At 36.1% G+C, this 26751-nt stretch overlaps 1 protein-coding gene across 1 annotated transcript; it reads left to right on the forward strand.

Annotated features, from left to right (window-relative positions):
- Positions 1-1972: 1972 nt before the first annotated feature.
- On the forward strand, positions 1973-26060 carry nphp1 (nephronophthisis 1). Its single transcript, XM_022672639.2, has 20 exons — positions 1973-2188; positions 3024-3088; positions 3205-3265; positions 3400-3518; positions 3769-3994; positions 7356-7457; positions 7860-7954; positions 8222-8264; positions 8905-8989; positions 13217-13311; positions 13448-13576; positions 15721-15795; positions 16581-16691; positions 17904-17986; positions 18096-18172; positions 18784-18886; positions 19293-19405; positions 19767-19840; positions 21135-21179; positions 22370-26060. The coding sequence occupies exons 1-20, from the start codon at positions 2123-2125 to the stop codon at positions 22616-22618; spliced, it is 2016 nt and encodes a 671-aa protein (XP_022528360.2). The 5' UTR covers positions 1973-2122; the 3' UTR covers positions 22619-26060.
- Positions 26061-26751: the final 691 nt, after the last annotated feature.

Below are 26751 nucleotides of genomic sequence, written 5' to 3' on the forward strand. Positions count from 1 at the left end.
TGTTTTCATGTCTGTTCCCAAAATATACTTTTCTTGATTCAATTTTATTTTTGCATATCGTATCAAAAATCAGATGGTATAATCAAATGTATTTTTTCCTGAAATTAAGATTGTAATGGGCAGAAAAAAAGTTTTACACTGAGTCTTCATGTTCTAATTTAGCCTGATATGGTCACTAAATAACTGATTAATGTTACACTGACCCTGGTTGACCAGCATGACCAGAGCCAAATGCAACACATTCTTATTCAAGTCAAGAGCTGGCTAACCAACAAGCTTACCAGTATGGGGGTATGTTATGCATTACCAGTTTTTAAACCACCTTGGCCATTAAAGGCATCTACCAGCACAAGCTGCTCTTCAGGTGGGGTTTTTCAGCAGGAGAAAGTGCAGCTGTTTTATCTGCTGAATCGGTCAATTAAGGCTGCCATCTAGTGGCTGAGAGGAGCAACTGCTTCCTCATAGTATACATAGTATAGCATGGTATCTAATAATGACTTATTATCTTATAATTAGATATATAATTAGACTTAGTAACTCGATATTATGACTTAGCATTTTATAATTATGACTTAATATCTCGTAATAATGACAGTATCTCGTTATAATGGCTCTGCATCTCATCCGTGTGACTTAGTACCTCAATATTATGACTTAGCATTTCATAATTAGACTTAATATCTCGTAATAATGACAGTATCTCGTTATAATGGCTCTGCATTTCATAAATATGGTTTAGTACCTCAGTAATGACTTACCACTTTATAATTCTAACATAGTATCTCATAATAATGGCTTAGTATCTCATAATAATAAATTAGTACCTAATAATTTTGACTTAGTAAATCATAATTTCATCTTGGCATCTAATAACAACTAAACGTTTTACTTCTTACTGACATGGATAAATTATATGTGCTCTTCTACGAGTCTTTAATGTTTTTGTAAGATTTATCATTGTAGCTTACCATAATGTAAAAAAGTTGAGTTTACGACATATTAAAAAATCGCCTGTGCGCATTTCTTTTTATAGCTCATGAATATGTATGAGCTTTCGACCAATCAGGGATGGCCATGCCTGTTCCTTAGGCAACTATTTATTTACACACCTCTAACTTAAAAAGCACTCACACAACAAGCTATAAACCACACGATAAGCCTAATACTTTTAGGACTGGCAGGAGGTGCATTGCAATACCAACCTACCTCACTGTAACTTCTTTTAAACGCCTATTACAGTAAAATCAAGATTTTACTACTTTAATAGTTCCCAATGAGTAACATAGCTTAATCATAATAAAGAATAATGATGAATAAATATATTAAGAAATACATTTAAAATATTTAAAATATATTTTGTTGATGTTATGTAAAAAATCTAAAAAAAAAAAATTATTATAAATTAAAATGCTCTAACTTATTTTTATTTTTCAGTAACATTCAACATTGTCTTAGCAACCCCTACGCTATTGTTGACCAAGTGATTTTATTATTTTAATAATGAGTGAACTTAGTACTGTATGTGTGCATATATTTCAGTAAGTTAACTACTTTTTTATTTAGTTTTACCTTTCATTTGCACACTTTTTTGTTCCTTATCTGTAAATTGTTCCTCCTAGCTCGTATATATATATATATATATATATATATATATATATATATATATATATATATTCATTCGCACATCAATTTAAACTTTTTAGCACTTTTTTAGCGCAAATAAATATACACTTGAATCAATACAGGCCTCAAATATTTTTAATGAATCGGTTCAATGAATCAAACCACCATCGATTGAACATTTTAATTACTGAAATATTCCTCTGTTGCTATTAATTAATGAAGACTGAATGATAAGTTGTTAATTTATTTATTATGAATCACACCCTGTTACAATTATTTATAAACATTTCTCCAAAACCACAACGAAGATTCGATTAAAAAAAAGAATCGGTTCAAATGATCCGAAGAGTTGGCCATCACTCTTAGCAACCATCTGCGGCGTCCTCCACAGAGCGGTGTGGGATTCCTGTGTTAAAGTAAATCAGCGCTGATTTAACGAGGTTTTAACCGGTTATGGGACTAATTTTGACTGGAGGTTTTGTAGGAAGAGTGGAATAATATGGCTCCGAGAAAGAAAGGTCCTCTGCAAACGGTGCAAAAGGAAACAGACGACATTAAAAAACGGGTTTGTATCAGGTCCTTTCATAGAGAGATAGAGAGAGAGAGAGAGAGAGAGAGAGAGAGAGAGAGAGAGACCCCGCTGATGTGGTGCCGTGTTTTGTACAACGGAGAAATCCTACACCCCCTGGTTTTGATTGATTGCTTCTGAGGACCAATGCTGTAGTTCCCGTCATTGCCTGTTTATTTTAGGACGTGTTTTCTATAGATTTAATTGACCTTATTTTTACATATAAGTAAATATATATGTAGGAGCACAGTGGCGTGTCATCTGACTCATTTTATTGTGTGTATTGTACTTTACTCTGGTTTAGTTTTACCCAGGCGTTTTTAAAATCAGGCAGCCAATATAGCTCATAAATGGGTCCTTGAGATGCAGGGTATGCCAAAAAAGCACAAAATGGCACAACATCAGTTATGTTAAGCAGATTTTCCGAACGTTTTTTTTTACGTTTCAGTTGTTTATTGGGTTCAGTATATGTACATAAAGGAAAGAGTTTATCCGTTCATTACCCAGATAGACAGCAGAAAGACGTTGAAACAATGTTGAAGTTTGTGCACATCGATTTTTACATTGATTTAGCACTGATTCAACGTCAGGGTTTAAAATGTATTGGTAGTATTTCAATTTTGTTAAATGAAATATGTAAATATATGTTTGTATTTTATTGTTATAGCTTGTACTATGTTTTTGCGGTGTAGACAACTACTATTTACTACGATTTTAACAACAATAATAACAACAACAACAACAATAATAGTATTATTGTATCAATATTTATCATTCAGTGAAATCAGTTTTTAATGCTGTGGGCTGTTTATTGGTTTTACCTGTGCTGTAGGTCGACGCTTTGGTGCGGGATGTGAACAGACTGGGTGTGTCTGAGGGAACAGAGTCACTACAGAGGTACAGAGAGTTGGATTTGAGTTGGATTCTCTCTTTATTATTCTTTATCAAACATATTAGTTGAACTTTTTAAGACTTGCTACTGATTTTTACTTTGGGTTGATTCCTCTTTACAGGTGTTCAGAGCTGCAGAACACAGTGACTGCGACTTTGGAGAGGCTCAAGAAGTTAACGAAAGTAATATTTCTCTATATATTTGATGCACTTTAAAACAAAAAGGCGTATGACTGGAGTAAATGACTAAAATAAGTATGAGTGATGGTGTCTCTTTGTTTTTTTGTCACTCTCTTTTTCTGTCGCTCTGGGTTCAGGCGGAGGAGTCAGCTCCAATAGGGAACTATGAGCAGCTTAAAAGAGATGAAGAGGAACGTCTCAGGGCTCAACAGGACCGACTGAAAGCTCTGGCACAGAAGCTGCAGCCTGAGGACAAGTACAGTATAGAATTCTTTATTAAATTCCAACACAAACAGTGGAGACCTCCTAGAAGAATCAGGGTAAAAAAAAAAACAAGGTCAATAACGAGAGAGTAAACATAGGCAAGGAATAAACACATTGTAAAGTGGTAGACCAACAAAACTTAGCTACTTCTTAGAAAACGAAATAGTCTCTCTCTGTATATTACAATACTAATGATGGAATAAGGATCCAGTTTGTTCACAGCCTCTGTAATTCACTCCCAGCTCAACGGAGGGTGAGGAGGACAGTGCTGAAGAAGACAGCGAGGAGGAGGATGAAAGCCAGGAAGAAGATGAGGAAGATGATGTTCACAATGATAAAACCAAAGAAGATGCTGCTGACGATGAAGTTGATGAAACTGCACAAAACTACACAGCTAGAAAGGGCATTAGAACCTATGTGGCTCTTAGTGACTTCACAGGAGAGGAGGAGGGGGACCTTACTGTACAGGTAATTAAAAATACACACATTTGCTCATATTTTTCAACATTCCTCATACCAAATTTTCATAAACATGAAAGTATGCTTTTAATACTATGATGTTTTTTTTTATTTAAACCTTTGAAAAATGTGGACTTGCTTACACTGTCACCAATGTACTGAATACATTACATTGAATCATAACCCCTAGATTGTGATATGTAGTCTATCGTTGAGATCTTGCCAATAAACAGACCTAATGTCGTATGGTTTAAAAATTCGTCTCAGATCACCTCCTGAAGGGGTTTGAGCGACTGGACTTGGTGTTGTATCTGTTTGAACTGTTATGGGTGTGTTTTTACTTGAGTTTTTCAATGTGGCTTGGTCTTTCCAGATATAATCCTGATACATAAGAGTTCCAAAATGACAAAGTATAAATGGGGTCACTTAGGTCCAGTGTTGGGCACGTTACTTTGAAAAAGTAATTAGTTATAGTTACTAGTTACTTCTCCAAAAAAGTAACTGAGTTACTAACGGAGTTACTCCACTATAAAAGTAACTAGTTACCAGTAAAAGTAACTATTGCGTTACTTCGCCCTGTAAAAATAAATAAATAAAGAATAAATAAAGAAAATAAATGATGTAATTACTATTATTATTAGAAAAATAACAAACAAAAATAAACCCAAAATGTTGACAAAAATATAGTCTAACGAATAAAAAAAAATAAGAAACGAAAAACTCCACAGGACCAAAGAAAATTACTAAGACATGTAATACTGAAAAAAAACGGAAAAAACAAGTACACGTCTGGGGATAAAAATTAAACAAACCAAACCACACTCAAAGAAATAAATGTATATATAAACAAAACAAAAGAATGGACAAAAACAACAATCCGTTAAAAAAACTCATTTAAATCCATTAAAAAACTCATTTAAAACAATCACAGGCTTTTTGCGCAGAATAATAAAAGTTTCGGTTAGTTTCAGTTTCAAATCATGAAAACAGCTCACCAAAACCTCAACCTATCCTTTATATTTGACAATATTTGATTAACTTACAGGTCCTTACTTATTTTTATTTAACTGAACTGAGTTGTAAATTATTTATAGCCTCGCGCTGAATTCAGCTCTGTGCTGCGAAAGAGAGAGAGAGAGAGAGAGGCGCAGCGCATTTTGCCTGATTTCTCTTTATTAATTAACAGTACATTTGTTGGCTTTAGTAAGTTTAATAACATTAATTTTAGTATACTTGTCAGATCTTATTTATAAAAACTTTTTTTAGAAGACAGAGGTTATTCTGCGCGCAATGCCGCGCCGCTGCGCCAAGCACCACTTTGCGTGCCTGACATTTCAGAGCGCTGGACGAGATTTTAATTCATGAATTAATATATTTAATATTTTAATAAATTTGCCCTGGTGATAAGAAACGAATGCTAACATATAGCGTTATATTTCTGTGTATTTCAAATGTTTTAAGTTTTATATAATTGACGGGCAGCACCAGCGCCAGATTGACAATGTGCTTTGTTTTTCAGATATAAAAGTGAAATTCAGTTAAATAATAGCAAAGTTAACTAAAATAAATTTATGTTCAGTCAAAGTTATTTTCTCTTTTAATTTTCCATTTCAAAACTCCAGCATTTGAGTGAGAATAAGCATCTGTTGAAATTTTTAAACAGCAGAATGCCTAGTTACAGTTATTTAGTCTGTGTACTAAACATAAATATAAATCCTTATAACTGACAGAAATAAATATAACTAATAATAATTTATAGTTACAGTGCAGATTTTTAAGTATATATATTTTTTCATAGTTGATTGCTGAAGGCTCTGGGTGTGGTTTATTTTTATGTGGTAAAGATGTGATGGTATGGAGTATTTTGGAGCGCAGGGTGAGCAATCGCGCTAAGCTTTTTTCCGCCGCCAAGATAAAAACACGCCAGAAATTTACCTCAACACACATCATTTCCAGACCACCACGCCCATCGGTGTTAATATATTCCAAAGTCCAACGCTATTTTAAGGACGCGTGCAAGGCCTAAAAATAGACTGTTGACGGTGGCAAAGCGCCACGCTACACGCCTTGTGCGGGGTGTATGATAGGGCTCTTTGTCTGTATGCGCAAAGTTAAAAAAAAGTTCATTCAGCTGCTAAAGTAACGTGCAGTAACGGAGTGTCGAAAATGGTAACGGCGTTATAGTTACAGTCAGAGTAATTAGTTAGATTACTCGTTACTGAAAAAAGTAACGGCGTTAGTAACGCCGTTTATTTTAACGCCGTTACTCCCAACACTGCTTAGGTCAGGTACTGATGTTGGTTGATTAGCTCTGAATGTATTGAATCAGGCTTCTTTTCCCGTGAGAACACCGTTCCAATGCTATAAAGGGTTACCCAAGCTGCATTTACAAGAAAAAGTAGGAGAACTCTTTGTGATTACTTGGATTTATGCATAAATTGGTCATTAAATATATTACGATCTTTATCTATAGCACAACAATAGACAAACACAGTCTGCTTAAACTAATACCATAAAACTGTATGTTTGCATGTTTTTACTAAACACTACATGTTAAGATTCACAGTGCAGGGTGTAAAAAGTATGTGAAACTTTTTTTGGATTTAATAACTGGTTGACCCCTACTTTGGCAGCAATGCACAACAGTCAGGAGGAATTTTGGACCATTTCTCCTTACAAAACTGGTGTATCTGGTGTGAATCATGTGCTCTCTTGAGGTCATGATGCCACAGCATCTCAATTGAGTCGAGGAGGTCAGGACTCTCCAGAAAGCGCTTTGTTTATTGTCTTCTGTTGAAGCCACTCGGTTGTTGATTTACTTCTATGTTTTGGGTCGTTGTCCTGTTGCATAATCCATCCTCTGTTGAGCTTCATTTGGCGGACAGACGGTCTTAAGTTTTCCTGCAGAATGTCTTGATTATCTTGAGAAATACATTTTTTCGTTCATGACGGCAATCCGCCCAGGCCCTGAGGCAGCAAAGCAAAGCAGCCCCAAACCATGATGCCCCCTCCACCATGTTTCGTTATCTTAGATGAAGATCAGAACACATTTAATGACCAACTTATGCAGAAATCCAAGTAATTCACATCCAAGGGTTCACATACTTTTTCTTGCAACAGTATAAGTCATAAATTAGCAACAAGTACGTCTGTAAAGGTTATTTTTTAAACTATTTTAAATGTTCATCACACTCCCATCTCTACTGAGATTATTGATGGAAGGAAAAATACTTCACCTCTGGCATTGCTTAAAGTAAAATAGTATTTTTAAGAGGGTATGCCAGCTTGGATAACCTTAGGCTCATAAAAGCTTCACTGTAAAGCCAGCTAGATAACTAAATTGAAATCTGTATATTATGTGCTACTGCAGAAAGGGGCTGTTCTGAGAGTCCTTCAGAAGAATGAGGATGGATGGTGGCTTGCCCAAGACGCAAAGGGGAACAAGGGCTTGGTGCCCAGAAACTACCTCAAGGTTCGTTCACAGCAAAATGAGACTAATTCCAGAATTGGTGCTTTTATTATTAAGCCTTACTAAGCCTATTTAGTTTTATTTAGTTTATTCTAACAGCTGTGCTTTTTACTGTATTGTTAGAAGACATCTTTATCTAAAAAAATAAACATAGAGGACAATAGGTTAAAAAGATCTTAAAGTTAAAGTTTTGCTTAACTGATATATTGTTGCAGATTTATTGTGATAGTATGACTTTAGCACTGCCATTGTAAGAACTTATTTAATAAATAAGTAATAAATGTACATCCTTTTAAAGAGCATAAACTTTTTTTTATATTCCAGGTCCAAAGACCTAAGATTGAAACTTTAAGATTTTTTAAATCTTAATTTTTTTCTTAATCTCTTTTAATCCTATCTTATTAGGTGATTTCCCCACATGACCAGGGTCAGGACACCGAGGAGGAGGAGAGTGATGAAGAGCAGGGGGATGGCAAGAAAATTGCTGAAGACAAACAAAGGTGTCATGCCTTCTTTGCCCACCAGATGGTGACTTTAATTCAAGCAAGCTTTACCTATACAAATTAAGACTGTTACATTATTTTCTTGGTTACTGGATATTAACATTACACAATTAACTGTTAGTCAATAATTATATAATTATTGCAATGGTAATATTAATTAATTTTTAAATACAATTTGCCTCAAAATGGTAAAAATACATTAGTTGTCTGTGCTAATCAAAGTTTATACCCACACCCATATCCCTTCCCCCCTTCCCAACCTAGAACACTGCAAAATTGGGATACCATCCGAAGGGCCGTCACTGAGGTAAAATATGCTTCTTTTTACCTATTGTCATCCACATATATCCACACATGTATATATATATATATGTATATATATATATATATATATATATATATATATATATATATATACATATATATATATATATATATATATATATATATCAGAGGCCATATTAAAATATCCCTTTTTAATTTATTTTTATTTTTTTGTCTTTGTTGCATTTAATTTTATAATGTCTACATGACATCAGTGGCAGACAAATGCATTGTATTTCTATTTTGGACGTTTATCAGTGTATCGTGGCTGTTGCAATTGTTCTTTACATCATGTCTAAATTCAAAGTAAAAAAAAATTAATGTCTTGTATTGTAAGGTTGTTGTGGTGGAGATACAATGTTTTGTCAGACTATTACAGTGTGGTAAATAAAAAAAAAACACTAATAAATACACAATAAAGCATGGTTCCAGGTCCTGCATAAGTATATCAGCCCCATATCATCACACTACCACCACCATGTTTGACTGTTGTTAGGATAATGTTATGCGATGTTGAGACAGATGAGGGTACATAACCCAGAAATGGTCTATTATTTCTGACGGTGTTATAGAGCAAGGCTTATATGCTGGGGTAGTAAGTATGTATATTTTCTTTTATATAGATTGATGCAACAGATGTGCTGTCTGCAATGGGAGCAATTCCCCCAGGATTTAGAACCTCAACACTGTCCAGACTGCTGGAGGAAGGTCAGTACTGGTGCTGGGGGAAGTCTTAATATGTGCTAAATGGGAGCTAATTGTGAGAGACACTACTAATGGCCTGAAAACACTCTGAAAAATCCAGTGATTTGGCTCTAAGAGGTCCAGCAGACTAAGGTGCTGCGCCTATGGTCCGATGATTGCAGCTTCAAATCCCAGATCATGCTGCTTTCCATCAGCAGCCGGAGTCTGAGAGAGAGCAGAATAGGCCATGCTCTTTCTGGGTGGGCAGATGGCTCTCTCTCCCACCCATAACCCATCACCCATAACCCATCACCCATAATGTGATGTCAGTCAGCAGAGGCGTCTGTTAGTAGGTGTATCAGAGCTGGTTAGCTGTGCTTTTCTCCAAGTACACTGTGATGCTACCCAACACCTTCACGCGTCTAGTGTTGGGGGCATTACAAGTAGTAGGGGGGAATCCTAATTAGTGGGTTAGGTAATTGGCAAATGGGATAAACTTAGAAATAAATAAAGAAATAAATCAAGGCCTCTACACTACTAAACTTTTGGAATTTTGGAAATGTCTTTAATCTGAACTACATGATCACTAGAATAATTTGATAATTGCTGAAATCTGATAATATGGTTACATTACAGGTGTAAATCCACCACTTTTGCCCACATTATGTGTGCAACAGTTCACACCTGTAGACACCTGCTAATTCAGTTATTCAATCATTTTTCTGAGATCACGGTTGTCCATGTGTCATCTAGGGTCATCTAGTGTCTTTGTGATCTGGCCTAAGAGCTTGTTATAGTTTCAAGCACGTGTGTGATGATTTTTGGAACATATCATGGCTGATTAAGTACATTTAGATAAAGGGAAGTCCTGAGTTAAGTGTTTCCCACCCTGTAAATCCACCTTCCTCTTCTGATAATCGATGACTCATTGAATTTGCTCAGACCGAGATCCAAACGTACTAAACCCTGTTCAGCTGTGCAAAGAGGAGAACCGGGCCAAGTGACTTATATTGCACGTGCATGACGCAGCTGACTGGGCAATCTTGAGCTGACATCCTTCATGTTGACAAAACCTGCAAGCTGGCTCTACCAGGACTTGGAAACAAATCAGATTTGGACATCGATAAAGAGCTGTCAGCCAGTGATACATTCAGCCAATATGATGCCATTAGTATACTGTTTATACAGTGCAAACAAAGCCTGCAACTGTTTGACTGCAAAATAACTTTTTTTTTTTGGAGTGGTGGTGCACTTTTATACTGTGCAGTGATACCTGCACTAATATGCCGTTTGTGGAAGAGAGGAATCATCAGAAGAAAAACTTTACTGCATTCTCATTACAGTCAGCCTTAGTAGTTTTAATAGAAAGTTGAAATCCTGTGGATTGAAATATTTGTAATAGTACTTTTTGTCTCAAACAAGCTTTAAACTCATGTATTATTGCTGAATTCTTAAGGAGAGGAAAAATTGTGATTAATTAAAAAAAAATATATTGTGATTATTAGTATAGTTAACATTTATTTTAAAGATTGTTCTTATATTGGATATTGATGTATTAATTTTGAAGGTCCCACTTTATAATAAGTGTCCCTAAGTACTATGTAGTTACACAGTAACAATCCGTGTAACTACAGTGTAACTACTGATGAAGTACACATTGTTACAGATTAACTACAGAGGAACAGGTTATGTAATTACACATATGTATTAAGGTTAATTTTGACATGTGTACTTACACATGTGTAACAACGTGTGTGTACTCAATAAGCCCTATTTACATACTAGACAATAGCTGTTGGATCTATTTATACTCAACTTATCACATTACACATGTGTAAGTACACACACATTGTTACACACGTGTAAGTACACTCACCCAGGTACACATGTGTACTTACACAAGTCAAAATTATAATTAATACACATGTGTAATTACATAACCTGTACCTCGGTAGTTAATCTGTAACAATGTGTACTCCATCAGTAGTTACACTGTAGTTACATGGATTGTTACCGTGTAATTACATAGAAATTAGGGACACTTATTATAAAGTGGGACCATTTTGAACCCTAAACATTGAAACATTCAAGTATTCATGGCAACCCATCCCACTCAGTTTACAGCCCTCTCCACCTGCATCCTGTTCCCTACAGCAAGTTCTGCAGTTTGTCCTCACCACTGCCACTATTTACAGTGCACTGCGGATGGGATGTGCACACACCCGGTGTCGCTTGTGGTAAATGTCAACTGAGGATTGTGGGAAAATGGACTGTGTCACAGGTCACAGTTCATCCCCGCGTGATGGACTGAAATTGACATAAAATTAGTAATGCAGATTCTGCTTGTTACATTTTAGCACAATTTCAACTAAGACTGCTCAATTTATTCAGTTCAGTTAAATTCTTTTATACTTTATTGCCATTATACTGCACTATATTGCAGTATCAGTTTTTTTTCCATTATTGTGCCGCCTTAAATTAAAGAATATTTACAGAATTAGGGGATTTGTGTTGTAGACTTTAAGAAATAGTTTTAATTTTCCCCTACTTTCCTCCTCCATCCTGTGAAAAGCTGCTTTTAGGAAAAGTATAATTCTTTTGCCAAAATTTTCCTTTATACCGTTATTCTTATACCTTATTCTTTTCATGCAGAGACTGAAGATGGAACATAAACTAATTTTACAGCTAAATAAACATAATTTATCAGGTCTTATCAACTAATATACACCAGTAACACAACTACATATCTGTAGAACAGTGTAATTTTTTTTATATATTTGGAGTGCTATTAAATAAGCTAATCAAATGAGTCCTGAAGAACAGTGTTCATTGTATTCAGTATGTATTCCAATGTATATATGTATGTTTCCAATTATAATACTGTAAAATAGTTATCTTTCTCGTGTATTCAAGATATATGTTTCAAGTAAGGCTAGATGTATCTTACTGAAAACAAAAAAAGAGCTGAGGTAGAACAAACATACTAATGCATTTGGTTAAGTAATGCTGGTCTTTTTTGTGTAATGTTGTGTAGCTGATAGTGCTGCTAGTTTTTAAACACTGTAAATGTTTCACATTTTCATTTTTTTTATTAAATTCATTAAATATCTATATAATTATGTGCTCAATATTTTCATTCAAACGTTTCATTTACTGTTCTTTATAAAGTTAAATTGATGCTGGTCTTTGAAAAACATACATTTTATGTCAGATTGTTTATTAAATAATTATATAATCCACCACATTTTATTGTATCGTAATGTATTGTAATGTTTAATTTACTATATATATATATATATTTTTTTTTAAATAAAAATGGTTATTATAAATGCTGTATAGGCCTACAGTATATGTATTGGGAACAACCGAGCTAAGTATATTAGTCTGGCCCTCTAAAACTGTTGCAATTTCTCATGTGGCTCTTTAGGAAAATTAGTATACTGAGCTTTTAACCTCCCTGTATCCTTTATTATTTTGTTTATCCGCCACCAGTTTTAAGGAGCAGCTTTTATTCCATGCTTCAGTATAAAGCCTCTACCAGTAGGCTTGTATTATAGCTGCGTTGTGCCTTTTATTCTATTCTAAATTCATTTTTTACTTTTTCGTTTTCAGTAGTTCAGTAGTTTGTCGAATTCTGACCTACTTTATTCATATAATAACATTTAAATACTTTTTTCTTTAAAAAAACGTATTAGTAGAAGTTTATTTATCTATTTTTTTTATTATTTTCAGTATTGACAATCTGTGCTTATATAATGACTTATGTTCATATTTTTATTACATGTATTACATATATTTATTATGTATATTATATTATGATCTCAGAATATAATTCATTCGCTAAAGAATCAATTAACTTAATCACAAAGTGAAAATCTCTTTTACCTGAATTTTGACTTAAATTGTTGAAAAAGTAAAATATTATGCTGTTTTATTTTATTTTATAACTATGATTAAGTAGCTCAAATTATTGTCCTTTTTTGTTTGATTTGGTAGCTCAACATTATGACTCAAAATATTTATTTTAATCACATTTTGCCTGAATGCTTACACACCTTACACACCTTACATTCTGACAAAGAGCTGGAATTTGTCACCATATCTACAAAAAGCAACTCTTCCTGCTGTCAGAAACAATGAAAACGGAAACTAAAGACTTGATAAAGAGTTTTCTCAACGGATATAATACAAGAAAATATATATTCAAAGTGTGTGTGTGTGTGTATGTGTGTGTATGTGTGTATTGTGCAGGTACTTCATACAGAGCTAGTCATTACATTCAGCCCAGGCTCAGCCAATCAGAGCTCTGCTTTAAAGACCTCCAAATGGACCCAGACACTGGCAAGGTACTTGATTACAGCACAAACACTCACATTCCTGCTGGTCTATGACTCGTAAATGTTGCTTAATTACACAGACATTGATTAAAATTGTGCAGGTTCTGAGAGTTGCTTGACGGTTCTGATTTTTTTATTTAAACAGGTTCACTCGCGCTCGTCTCGAGTGTGTTTAACTGTGACTTTATGGAGCTGCAGGATGATCCCACCTCCTGGGGTGGGTCTACAAGTCCTCAGCAGGCATATTCGCTTCTGTGCTTTTAATGGGACTGAGGTAACATACACAAACGCACACACACACACACACTCGCACACAAATACAAATACATACCTGCAGTAATTTGGTAGTAACGATATGGTTCTTCTTTTATTTCCTTATACTCATCCAGTTACATTCTTTTAAAAGCAGGACTTCAGCCAAGCCACTCAAGTTTTATCGCCGGACACATTAAGATGCCAATGTTTAAACTAGGATTGCCCTACTGCATTGTTCTTATCGCAGTGTGTACACAGATATGCTCGAATGGTCAAACCTATAACTCTGTATTATGGCCACAACCCAGCATTGTAGTGTATTCTAATGGCAGGTTAAGAATTTCCAGCCTGGTCTATTAACATCCCCGTTCTCTAACTCTTCTCAGAGGTAATTTCTTTTAGAGGGGCTTAAGAATGTTCAAATGTTTTTAACAGATGGATAGATTGATTGGCTATACATCAGTACCTTTCTATATTCAGCCAAATATGCAATCGGCTGATATTTCTCAAAATAAGCCATTTCTGTAAGTCTATCAGATCATGATTAAAATAGCTCTGTGTGAGGCACTGTGTGAGGCGCCTTGGTTACAAGAAGCAGAAGTTCTGTGTTCAACCTCTAGGGGGAAATACAGCACTGGTGTACTACATTTAACATTATTCACCGTGTGCATTGCCTCTGATCGGTTCCCTCAGTCTGGAATTTGTTTTCTTGCCGTTTATGACTCAAACTCACATATTTGTAGAATGTGTAAGACTACTCTGTCTCACGGAGGAAAAGGAATAAAAGAACTTTTCACAACACTAACCAGATACCCCTCTACATACCCTCGTCACTCACTTTCTCAGACAAGTGAGTAGCTATTACAGAGCATAGCAGGACTAAAAAACACCACTATCAGACAAAACAGCGAACGAAGAAGACGAATGTACAGCACAGATAAGCAACCTTTTTTGGGTTTTGTTTCCACACTGTTCTATCTCCTTTAAAAGAATATTAAAAAACAGGCCAGTTCCAAAACCCCAAAACTGTTACATCATAGTCTTGATTCATTATGTTTATACCCACATTCTTGATATAAACCCATTCCAGTAATAAACACTATAATCAACCCTCCAACCCTCCAAGGCTAATACTAGGCAACCATGAAGCTAACTGCTATTGCAGAAATATTAAATAAATAAAGAAAAATTAGTGTATGAGGTAGAGTTTAGAGTCTCTGTCTGAGATTCGGGCTCAAAAAAATGGTCTGTGATGTAGGCATCTGTTTTTTAATGCTATTTTTATTTTATATTAAGCTATGACGTAATAATCACAATATAGCAAAGTAACAAATCAAACTATGTTTAAAAAAATAATAATAATAATAATATATATATTCATGCAGATCCAGGGTGTACACATGAGCTCCTCCACTTGGGTTGCAGCGCGATGTGTAGCTTTTTTTAATTAACATGTTTCTTAAATAATAGGTGCTTTTTCAGTGTTGCAGTGTTAATTAAAATTGGTTAATTAAAGACGGTTTATGGGGCGGGTAGGGCTGAGCTCAGGCTGAACTTGGGCAGAACGTGCACAGGCTCGGGCCTGGTTGGGCTGTATTTTTTGGGCCCGATCTAAGCTCTAATATAAGCTCTCTGTAAAAAAAACTAAACAAAACAAGGAACGTGTTTCAGCACAAGGCAAAACAACAGGGTCATAAAACACAGGGTTTCGAATTGGTTTGTAAAATGGTCTCACACAATTACTATTTAGAAATCAAACAACTTAAAATAGTTAAACAATTGCATTCTCTGGCACCTTTTAATATGCTACCTGATTGTTGTTTGGTCTCTTGATTAGCAATCTGCTGTGTCATTATATCTATTTACAGTTTATATCATTTCATATCAAATTCTCCTGCATCAAAGGAGCTGACAAAACAATAAATGAGTAACCTTTTAATCTGAGTTATTTAAAGAGAGGTGTGCTTTATGTGCAGTGTTATTTAGCACTTTTAGCCTAGCATCTCTTTTGTTACAAACTAAAGAAGCACACGTCAGAAACCAAATCATGCTAACTTCTTATTTTTGTCTCACTTAATCTCAAGTTTAATTATAAAAATGTAACATTAGCTAGCTAAGTAGCTATAAACTTGCTGAGCAATTGGTATGTCTTTTCTCTCTCAGGTCTTGAGTAACATACACACAGTCAGAGCTACGTACAACCCAACCAGTCCAAAAACATGGAGCTTCTCACCAAGGGTAAGACTATTACACACATGCTGATAAATATAGCATCACTGTCATGCAAAGACCAATAGAAATGTACAGAGCCCCTACAGGTTTTTCTTTAGGTAAAAGGACATGGTGTAATTTTTATGTAAAAAGTAAGACAGTAAGTGATGACTAACCGCGGCTGGGTAGCCCGGCTAACCGCGGCTGGCTAGCGCTGCTAACCGGAGCTGGCTAACGCTGCTAACCGGGGCTGGCTAACGCTGCTAACCGGGGCTGGCTAGCGCTGCTAACCAGGGCTGGCTAACGTTGCTAACAGCGGCTGGGATGCACTGTTAACCAGGGTTGGCTAGCGCTATTAACCGCGGCTGGATATGCTGCTAACCGCGGCCAGGTACCCCGGCTAACCGTGGCTGGGTTGCACTGTTAACCAGGGCTGGCTAGCGCTATAAACCGCGACTGGCTATGCTGCTAACTGTGGCCAGGTAGCCTGGTTACCCGTGACTGGCTAACGCTGCTAACCGGGGCTGGCTAGCGCTGCTTCATATGTACTATATATGAATTTATGCTTTACAGTAAATAGCAAAACAAATGCACAATTAACATTTGTTATCACAGAATAGATTTTTTGCCATTATTATTATCATGTGCTAATATGTAAGATGTATGATGATACATCTTACATATTAGCACACTCCTAATATGTTCTAATACACTGTATGCTGTTGTACTGTGTGTGTGTGTGTGTGTGTGTGTGTGTGTGTAATAGTGTATGTTTAACACAGCTGACCTCTCCTCGTCTCCACTGTTTTCAGATGAGCAATATGCTGCCCTGTCTGCTGGATGGGGATTGTTTTATACGCTGTGATTCGGACTCCCCTGAACTGGGAATCCTGTTTGAGTTGGGCATCACCTACATTAGAAATGTAATTCTTACAAATGTTCTGACCACACACTGAATTACGCTCATCTAGTGTAACATTCCCAAATCATTCTCCCTCTCTTTCTCTCTCTCTCTCTCTCTCTCTCTCTCTCTCTCTGTTTCTCGCTCACCCTCTGTCTCCCTCTCTTCCTACATCACATGGTTTACTTAGGTAAAGAAGGCAAGGCATTAAATCAAGCGACATTTTCTAATCATTCTACTCATATTTAACATTTAACCTTTGTTTTCCACATCATCTTTAAATTTAATCTGCAGTCAGCTCATCCTTCAACTCTCTGAAGGATAATAAATGAATGTAATTTTGCTGAATTGAACATCCATAACGAAGCAACTAAAGTTAACGGTAATACTTTACAACAAGGGTCACAAATAACAGTATTTATGACAGTAGTAAACATTCTTAAAGGATTAAGTAGTGTATCAACTAACTATTAATTGACACTAGTTAATTAAACAGTTAATAAACGTTACAAAATTTTAAATGTTGGAAAATAAAAACTTTTAAAATAAAAATAATAAATAAAAAATGTTTATTGTAAAGTAAATAAAAAAAAAAAAAACTTTATTGTAAAGTCTACCACGTTATATATGAAATCCGTCTGGATAGGGCTTTGATTGACACTTTTTTGGTTGGTTTAGAAACTTTCAGTATTAGGATGGGAACCCCGGAGGGGATTAGTTTTTTTGGGGGGGATGGCTGTGAAAAACATTTCACACTTCTACTTAGTGATAAAACTCTTGCATCCGGACTGAAACTGAAAATCTGGATGGGACTAAAATTATGGGAGGCCCCGTGGATTTGAGCGAAAAAGCCTGTAATTTTCTCAGAGGACGTCTGAGAAAAACACGTACATGGTCGTTCCGGACGGGAATAAAATCACAGAGAACCCCCCATAAAAGAGAAAATTAACCCAGGACCCCCTGTGAAACTAATGCTGTCTGGATAGGGCTTAAGACAGTTTCCCAAAAAATATATATCCAGTTGATGGCTGGAATGCATTTATTCTGTATACTGGTGATGGTGCAAATGAACTGAAATCAGCCATACTAAACATCCTCTGCCTAATTTGAACAAACTTAGCTCAATGTGTGCCTTATTGTTTGTTTACCAGGCATAGTATTGGAAAAGTATTATGTTCCATATTGCACACCAGCTCCTCAAAGCTTTGGCTTTTAAACTCTGACATGTTTTTAGTCCACAGGAGAGAGAGGAGATCTGAGTTGTGGTTGGGCCTTCTTGAAACTTTTTGATGAAAATGGAGCACTTATTCCTCTACGGTATGTGCCCTCTTACACACAGACAAACACACAGATTATCAAAACTGTTTTTCATATTTCATACACCTCTGTATGTTCATGAAACAATTGGTTTTGTGTGTGTGTACAGAACATATGAGCTCACAGTCCATGGAGGGACCCCATATGAGGCTGAGGCTGATGCAGATGCCACATCTACTAAAAGAGGTCAAATTAATTTTTGCACATTATTGGTTGTTAATGACAGGGTTGTGGAATCGCTACCTGCTCTCTGCTTGTCACAAGGAAGGCTGCAAAAATCTCAGGACACAAATAGTCAATGCAGTTGTAAAATTAATTGGTCTCCCCCTACAGATAGGGAGGGTCATTCACTTTTATACCATAAATACAAATTGCACTTTGAGTCCCACCTCCTTATTGACAGCTGTACACATGCATTTGTTGACAAGCTGACAGACACAGAATCAACAGTGTCTGAGTAATTTTTTACAGGATTTTACACAGGTATGACTGTGCAGAGTTATGCATTGTTATGCAGTTCTGGCGAGGGGTCTTGTGCAGCTCCTTCAAAAGTTCTGTTGTGCAGTATGAGCATTCTGGTCAAGGATGGAAATAACAAAGACAGCATTGTTCCTGTTAGAGTCATTGAAGCATTTACCTGATATGAAGCTGTTATTTTAAGGCAAACTCCTGCATGTTATGTTGCTTTAATTTGTTAATCAGATGTTGTGATTAATGAATCTGGCCTTCAGATTGAGCTGTCCTGCTACAGATTTCCCAGTTCTGCATAATCTCATCTCTTTTTTCTTTTTTTTCAGGCACTAGTACTGGTGTGCTTCAGCAGATGCTGTTGTCTAGGAAGTTGCCCAAACTCATAGTCAAGCTCAAGCCGCCAAAGACTCGCGTGAGAGAACAGCTCAAGTATGTTGACCAGCAAATCATACTGGGTTCAGTGATGGCAAATTTACTTTAAATGATCTGATTACACCTTTAAAAAGTAACTTAATTTTCTCCATCCAGTACTTTTGGAATGGGTTGAGGAGTTGGGATTGGCTTCAGTTGGAAATCATCCACCCTGTTGTCCTCACTAATGCTCTTGTTGCTGAATGCAACTAAATTCTCACAGCAGTGATCCAAACTCATATTTCAATACCCTTATTTTACCCTTATTGTATTTATTAGTCCATATATATAGTAGAATTTAAATGATACACAGTCAATTTGGATCTGTCAGGACATAAAAATAAGTAGCTCTACAGTAAATATTGTAAAAGGTGTATATTACATGTCTTTGGTCACTCTTGTACTGTATTTGTGTTTTCTTCAGTTTGCTGCCTGATACTATAACAGGCTGCCTGTCCACAGTCCACCTGCTGTCTCTATATCGACAGTTGCTTGCAGATGCATTGCTTTTGGATCGGGTCACTATGCAGAATGCAGGTATGTATGCAAAATGTACCTACATGCACACCACAGGTTTAAATGCATAGGAAACATTTCCTTGCAATGGCTTTTCCATAAAGGTCATATTAGTGCAGTTGTAGCTGCACAGTAGAACAGTGCACTACCACTTACTTCAGTGTCTGATCGATCTTTTTGAAGATCTTTTCCAGTCAGATGAGGGTTTTAAATTTACAGGCAGCTCTTTCTAAAAGTTTCCTTGGTCTTAGTATTCTATGGTATCGCTCAACGAACCCTTTGCAGCATCTTTATTTCTGTGTGAGTGTAAGCTGTGCTTATTGTGTGCAGAATAGTAGATGTTACTGTATTTGACACTAGAATGTCCCATGTTTTCTTCCAGATCTGATCTGCAATGCAGTTCTAGCTACTTTCCCAGGGGTTCTGGATCAGTCTGACCTGATGGATGCTTTCAGAGTGAGTCTTTATATATGCAGGCAGTAGGGTTGCAGCGGTAACCGGTTTCACGGTATACCATGGTATTAAAATGCACGGTTATCATACCATGTTTGTTTGCTTATTACCGGTAAAATGCAAGCCAGCGGAGAAACTCACCAGCGCATGCGCAACTCTGCTCCGCTTCAGCTACTCAGCACACAGCGGTGAGAACAGCAGAAAGTGCATCAGACTAAACAAATCTCCGTCCGCCTAAAAAAAGGCTAAACTAAAATCAGCAGTGTGGGACTATTTCGGATACCCGCCGAACGCACCCGAGGATGGTTATCCGATTTGTAATCAATGTGGCTGTAAAGTCACAGCTAAAGGTGGACATACGTCAAACCTGTCCCCCATCTCCGAGAACACCACCCCGCTGTGCAGCGCAAAGTATGTGTTTAGTTTATAATTTTAATCTGAACCTAAATATAACCTCTTTGTAGTCGTGCACAACCCATGCGGTAAGCGCCCGCAAAAGCGCTGAGTTATCCGAAATTTGGGCACGCAGGTACAGGCGTGAAGTGCGTGCTACGTTGGATTCACGTGTCCGTGTAAAGGTGCTCGCCGGACTGGATGTGAAAGACGCCATTCATTTACATGCGTTCATTTTCAAATTCTGACGTGCCTGTTTTTCATATGTTAAAACCAGACTCTCTATTGTGAGGATCATGTCAGAAATAAATCCACTCTTTCTGCAGTATCTGGTTATATACCAACTTGGCAGTAAAACGGACGTTTACAACAGTTGTTGATCAGACACTGACCCAGGCTCAGTTTATCAGATATTAAATAATTTAAACTTAAATAATTGTTCTGAATATTTTAAATACAGAATCTTTACTTCTTAGAGGACATGTAATGTGTGTAACGTGTATGTGTGTGTGTATGTGTGTATATATATATTATATATATTTATATATATATTTTTTATATACACTCTTAATGCCCTTAAGAGTAGTGGAAAATACTGGTTTCCTTCACCTGATGGTGTACAGCTTATTTTTTTAAGGAGACATTAAAATAATAATTGTTCCAGGTTTCTACAATAAATTGTTAATTGAACAAAAAACCTTTGTTGTAATTTCTTTAAGGGTCAGTTTAATAATATATGTAACAAACTGTGATACCGTGATAACCGTGATACCGCGGTATTTTCTGAGACGGTTATCATACCGTGAAAATCTCATACCGTTGCAACCCTAGCAGGCAGATATAAAACACTAAAACAAAGCAGTGTTTATGTGAAATAATTAACAGATTTATTTTTGATTTCCAGAAATTGTGGACTGAGTCAGAAAGCAACCTGAAGAGGTCTGAGAAGGTAATGTTACAGTATAAGCAATATATATATATATATATATATATATATATATATATATATATATATATATACGTATATATATATACGTATATATATATACGTATATATATATATATATATATATATATATATATATATATATATATATATATATATATAATAACAAACATTATGTAGGAAATGACCTGAAATGTGGTTGCTTATTTAAAAATGATTATTAAGCAATTAATGTTTTTCTTATGTTGGTTTTATCTTACTTTTCTTTAAACCCACCGTTTATCAATATCTGTATGATTGGACATATAATTTCATGCAGATTTTTTTTTTTTTTATGCAATTTGTCCATTTTTTATTACAATAAGAAAAACACACTGGTACCAACCAACAGCCTGAGACATCCAGCAACCAATCTAGCACCATTCCTGCACCCTGTGAGAGAATTTTTAATACAGGGGAGAATATCCACTTGAGAATCGCCACTATAGATGGTTTAGAACGTAGCAGCGTGCCTGGTCTTCAACCAGCCAAAACAGGCATAAGTCACCCCACTACTCACTGAGCTCCACTGGCTACTGGTTGCTGCTCTTTTAAATTTAAAGCTTTTACAATTGCCTACAAGGTGATAATGAAACAGACTCCCTTCTACCTTCAACACTCCTAAATGCTTATGTTCCCTTCTGACCACATTGCTCCTCTAGTGAACGTTGCCTCGCTTTACCAAACATTCACACAAATCAAATCATACTGTTCTCATACAGAGTTCCCCAATGGTGGAACAAACTACCTTCTACTACCAGATCAGGAGAATCTCTCGCTATCTTTAATAAACTCCTGAAGACAGAGCTCTTCAAAGAGCACTTACTCTCCTAACACCTCTAACCAACTACCTTCTACTACCAGATCAGGAGAATCCCTCACTATCTTTAATAAACTCCTGAGGACAGAGCTCTTCAAAGAGCACTTACTCTCCTAACACCTCTAACACACTAACTACCTCTAACCTCATTTCCTTCTTCCCCTCCTTTACTCTTCTATCCCATTATTCCATGACCACTGGCCTCAATTGGGCCCTGTCAAAATGTGTGGGGTCTCTCACATTTTCAACATCAGTTAAAAATGTAAAAATCCTGTAGTGTGGGACAGCCATAACATTAACTAAATTAAAAGCCTGATTTTACTGTGTGTTACAGAAGGACATAACAGTACTGAAGAAGCATTTCGAGAGTGTGTACATGAGTGGCGTGTTCCCGCTACTTCACTCAGCTGAGATGCCAGTGTATTTCTGGGCCGACGAGAACACAGAGAACCAGCGGGCCCGTCTCATCTACAGCCCTGAACACAAGATCAGCAGAGAAACCATGCTGTCCTCCAGTCATACTCACCAAGCCTTTGACATCTCTCAGGTCAGCTATGACCTCCTCACCTCTGCCTGGCTATGACGAGTCCCTGCCCAGCTCAAAAACAAGACTGGCCAATCAGAACCATTTCTGCACCAATCCACAATAAATGCTGGACTAAACAGGCATTGAGGCCTGACTAGTCATCATTTTTCCTATTTCCTATTTCATGGTTTGTAGACTCTGCTTATAATAATAATAATAATAATAATAATAATAATAATTATAAAGTTTAAATATCTAAAGTTTCATCTCAGTCCCAGCACCATGTGAAAGATCCCATATGCCTTGTATTATTATGCTGGTCAACAAACTAAGTCATACTGGTTGACTGGCTAGGTCAGATTAAGCTGGCTAAACATCAAACATATTAGGACGTATCCTATGCAGATTAAGTATAAAATCGAAAACTTAAAAAAATCCAATCCACAAATTAATTGGAATGCGCAGATTTGAAACAAAAAGTAATAATAGTAACATTTCAAATCTATAAATGTGTAAAAATATTTGCAATATAGAACCAGTTCAATTCTTTACACATCTCAAATTCAGTAGGTTTACCTTATTTTTAAATGGTTATTCACAGTTAAATTCTTTACATTACATAGATTAATAAAACTATCAACAAAACATATAGAATTATTAAGTGTACAAAAATTATTAAACAAACCAGAATATGTTTTATATTTTACATTCTTCAAAGGAGCACCTCTTGCTTAGATGACAGGTTTGAACATCTTGGTATTTTCTCAGTCAGCTTTATATGGTAGAATCACCTGGATCTGACTTTTACCTCAGCAATAATCAAAATATAGAATTAAATAACATTGCTGTTCCCTTAAATTACCTGCTGTCGTACCTTCATAGCATGAACGCGCAAGTTAGTATCCTCTGTTGAGACGTGCAAAAGCGCTGTGCTGTTAAGATACAAACCCGCCAAAGTCAGAGCGCACCTGCCTCTTAAAGGAATAATAAGTGACACACTGATTTATGGTGACGCTGGTTCATTTCACATTATGCCCAAAACACACCCATGAATATTTAACCCTTGTATGGTGTTCATATTTTTGTTACTCGTTTACTTTGTTGTATTTAATTCAGCAAAATTAAGCAATTCTACATTAAAATGTTTTACACATGCTCGCTTCACCTAAATTGCAAGCAATATAAACAGCTTACATGGGTAATATTTGCCCTTTACCTTTCTTATGTTACATTTCTTTCAAAAAGTGCTACTCTTTTTTTAATTAGTTTTTTTAATAAAATGTAAAAGAAAATGAATTAAACTCAAGATATGAGTAGAAAATGTGTTTAGTTTCAAATTTACAAATGAAGCAATGTTTATTAGCCCTTGGCCAAACATACTGTATGTAATATAAATGTGTAGGTGAGGGGGGGTGTACAGTGTGTGTTTTTAAAAAATGTGTTTTGATATATGCTTTTCACAAAAAATGAGCCAATGGCAATGAGTTTGAGTTAGAAAAAATATTTTTTTAGTATCATTTGATGAAAAATGAAAACGGGTCCCACAGACCCGAACACCACACAAGGGTTAAGAGAATTAGTTTATGCTGTTTGCACCTTTCGAGCTGCGCAAGGTGTATTTTTTGGCGTCCTCACGATACCAAAGACACACCAAAAAAAAAAAAAAACAACCCTCCCTAAATCGAATTGGCGCCTCACATAGCTCGATAAAATAGGACCCTATAAGCTTTTAATACGTGTTTTCCACATTGACTGAAGAAGCAAACTTAAAGAATAAAACATGTCTAATACAGAAGGAATTGGGATATAAGGGTTAAAAAAAGTCTTCTTCAAATGTCATCTTATCAACACAACAATCAGTGTCGCTGCAGTTTATGAACCGTTTTGTTTGCTTAGTAAAAAAAAAATGAGCTGTAAGGTTAAAACAATCATGGGTGTGGGTGCTCGTGTGTCACAGGACTGCTCACCTCTCTTTGTAACTAAAGGACTGAAGTGGCCGTTTAAATAACGGCCTATTTTTACCAGGCGCACCTCCCACCCCAATGCCACTCCTACATCTCCTGCTGCACCTCCCTCCACCCTTTGCTCAGACGTCTTTCTCTCCTCCCTCCCTCTTTTGGGCACACACCTGTTTTTTTTTTCTTTTATTTCCATACATTCCAATCCTGTAAAGCATGGCATGCACCTTTTATTAAATCACACACACCTCGCCCCACAAGATCCGTGGAGCCGTATGAGTTCAGCCAAACTTAGGAGGACACCCATACACACCCTCATACAGCGTAATGAGTAATATCAGAAACACAGTGGCTTAGGTGGCACTTTTGTGCTCAGGCGCAAATCAGGATTGCCCAACGCTGGTCGCCTTAGTCACTCTAACCTGTTCTTGGTAATCATAGGTTAAATGCACACAGTGCCTCTCAGCATCTCTCGGTGGGTGCAGCCTTAAAGCATTATATCTGCATTGCTTCTGCTGGTGTAATGCCAAAGAACAGGAATATCTGCTGTAACGGTTCCTGACTACAGCTTAAGAAACTTAAGAAACACCTTAGAAAAACTGTCTGTTGTCTTAAAAAGTAATTTATGTATATATATAAATGACATATACAGCTGGAAAAATTAAAAGACCACTTTAGTTTCTGAACCAGTTTCTCAGATTTTGCTATGTATAGGTTTATGTTTGAGTAAAATTAACATACTGATGTTTTATTCTATAAACTATGAACAACATTTCTCGCAAATTCTTTTTATTTGCAGAATAACAAAAAATTCGTAGAGCTTTCAGAAATAGAAGTTCAGGAATCAATATTTGTTGGAATGACGCGTCTTGGCATGCTCTCCTCCACCAGTCTTACTCATTGCTTTTGGATAACTTTTTGCCACTCCTGGTGCATAAATTGCTTGGTTTGATGGCTTGTGATCATCTATCTTCCTCTTGATTATATTGCAGGGGTTTTCAATTTGGTCAAATCAAAGAAACTCTGTTAAGTGGTCTTTTATTTTTGTCCAGAGCTGTATAGCAGCATTGGCTGTCTCAGCATCATCCATGCAGAATTGGACGAATGTGCTCTATACTTGAGCCGATTCATACATTATACTTGGCAACCTGGGTGTGGAGCAGGCAGATTAGTGCATTATACTCGAGAAATTGGGTGTTGGCATGGACATTGGCTGCGTATGTAAAAGACACAGAGCTTAGCCCAGTTAATAGGATTGTTTTTTTTTTCAGATTGTTTAATTATCTAGTATAATATGTATTTTTTAAGGGTTTTAATAATAGATTTATGAAAGAACAAAGTGTGCAGGAATTTAGCATTGTTGATTGTTTTTAGATTAATTCACTTTTCTAATAGGAAAAAAAAATTCATTATTAACTCATTATTAAGGCCCAGTGATGTTTCCCCAACAATTCCATTCTTCAAAAGTTTGCGAAAAAAGTGTGTTATTTATTACAATTGTATTACATTTATTTTAAAATAAAGTATTTTATTTTGTTACAGTTTTCTTCTTTTCTGAAAGGACTGGACAAGATGTGTGCATGTGTGCTCTGTGCCACCTAAAGTAGCTAAATGTGTGCATTAGAAGTGGTGTCCACACACATATTTGGACATATATGTATATATATATAATATATATGGACATATATATTTTTTATTATTATTATTTATTTATTTTTTTTTACAGTAAATTCATACAGTAAATAACTGGTTAATGGTGTTCTGTTGTAAAACTGTAGAACACAATGCATCTTGGGATGCTCTATGAAAACAGCAGCCACCTGTATATATAACAGAAAGCTCTGTAGGAAGGAAGTTCGGGTGAATAGAGGAAAAATGGGTGGTTACATTGAAGACGCTTCTCAGAAATTTACTGCGTTGTTGAGAGAGTAAACTTAGTTAAAGTAGAGTTTACTTCATATATTCAGTAAATATTACCTATATTAAACAACTAAGAGCCATTCAAAAATCTAACATTTCTTACTATGTACAGAAGTAACATTTTTCTCATTGGTCCCTGAGGTCCTTTATTTGCATAATGGGCGTATCCCTTCTATTTCTAAATCACTAACAGTGTGCACTCTTGTGTACTATGGCTACTTGCTCTTGGTTATTCAGTTATACGGACTATAAGGTGCACTCAATGAATCAATGAATGTCTATTTTTTGGTCTACTTTGATACATAAGGTGCA

This window comes from Astyanax mexicanus, chromosome 14 (assembly GCF_023375975.1).
Source record: "Astyanax mexicanus isolate ESR-SI-001 chromosome 14, AstMex3_surface, whole genome shotgun sequence".
NCBI classification, from domain to species: Eukaryota; Metazoa; Chordata; class Actinopteri; order Characiformes; family Acestrorhamphidae; genus Astyanax; species Astyanax mexicanus.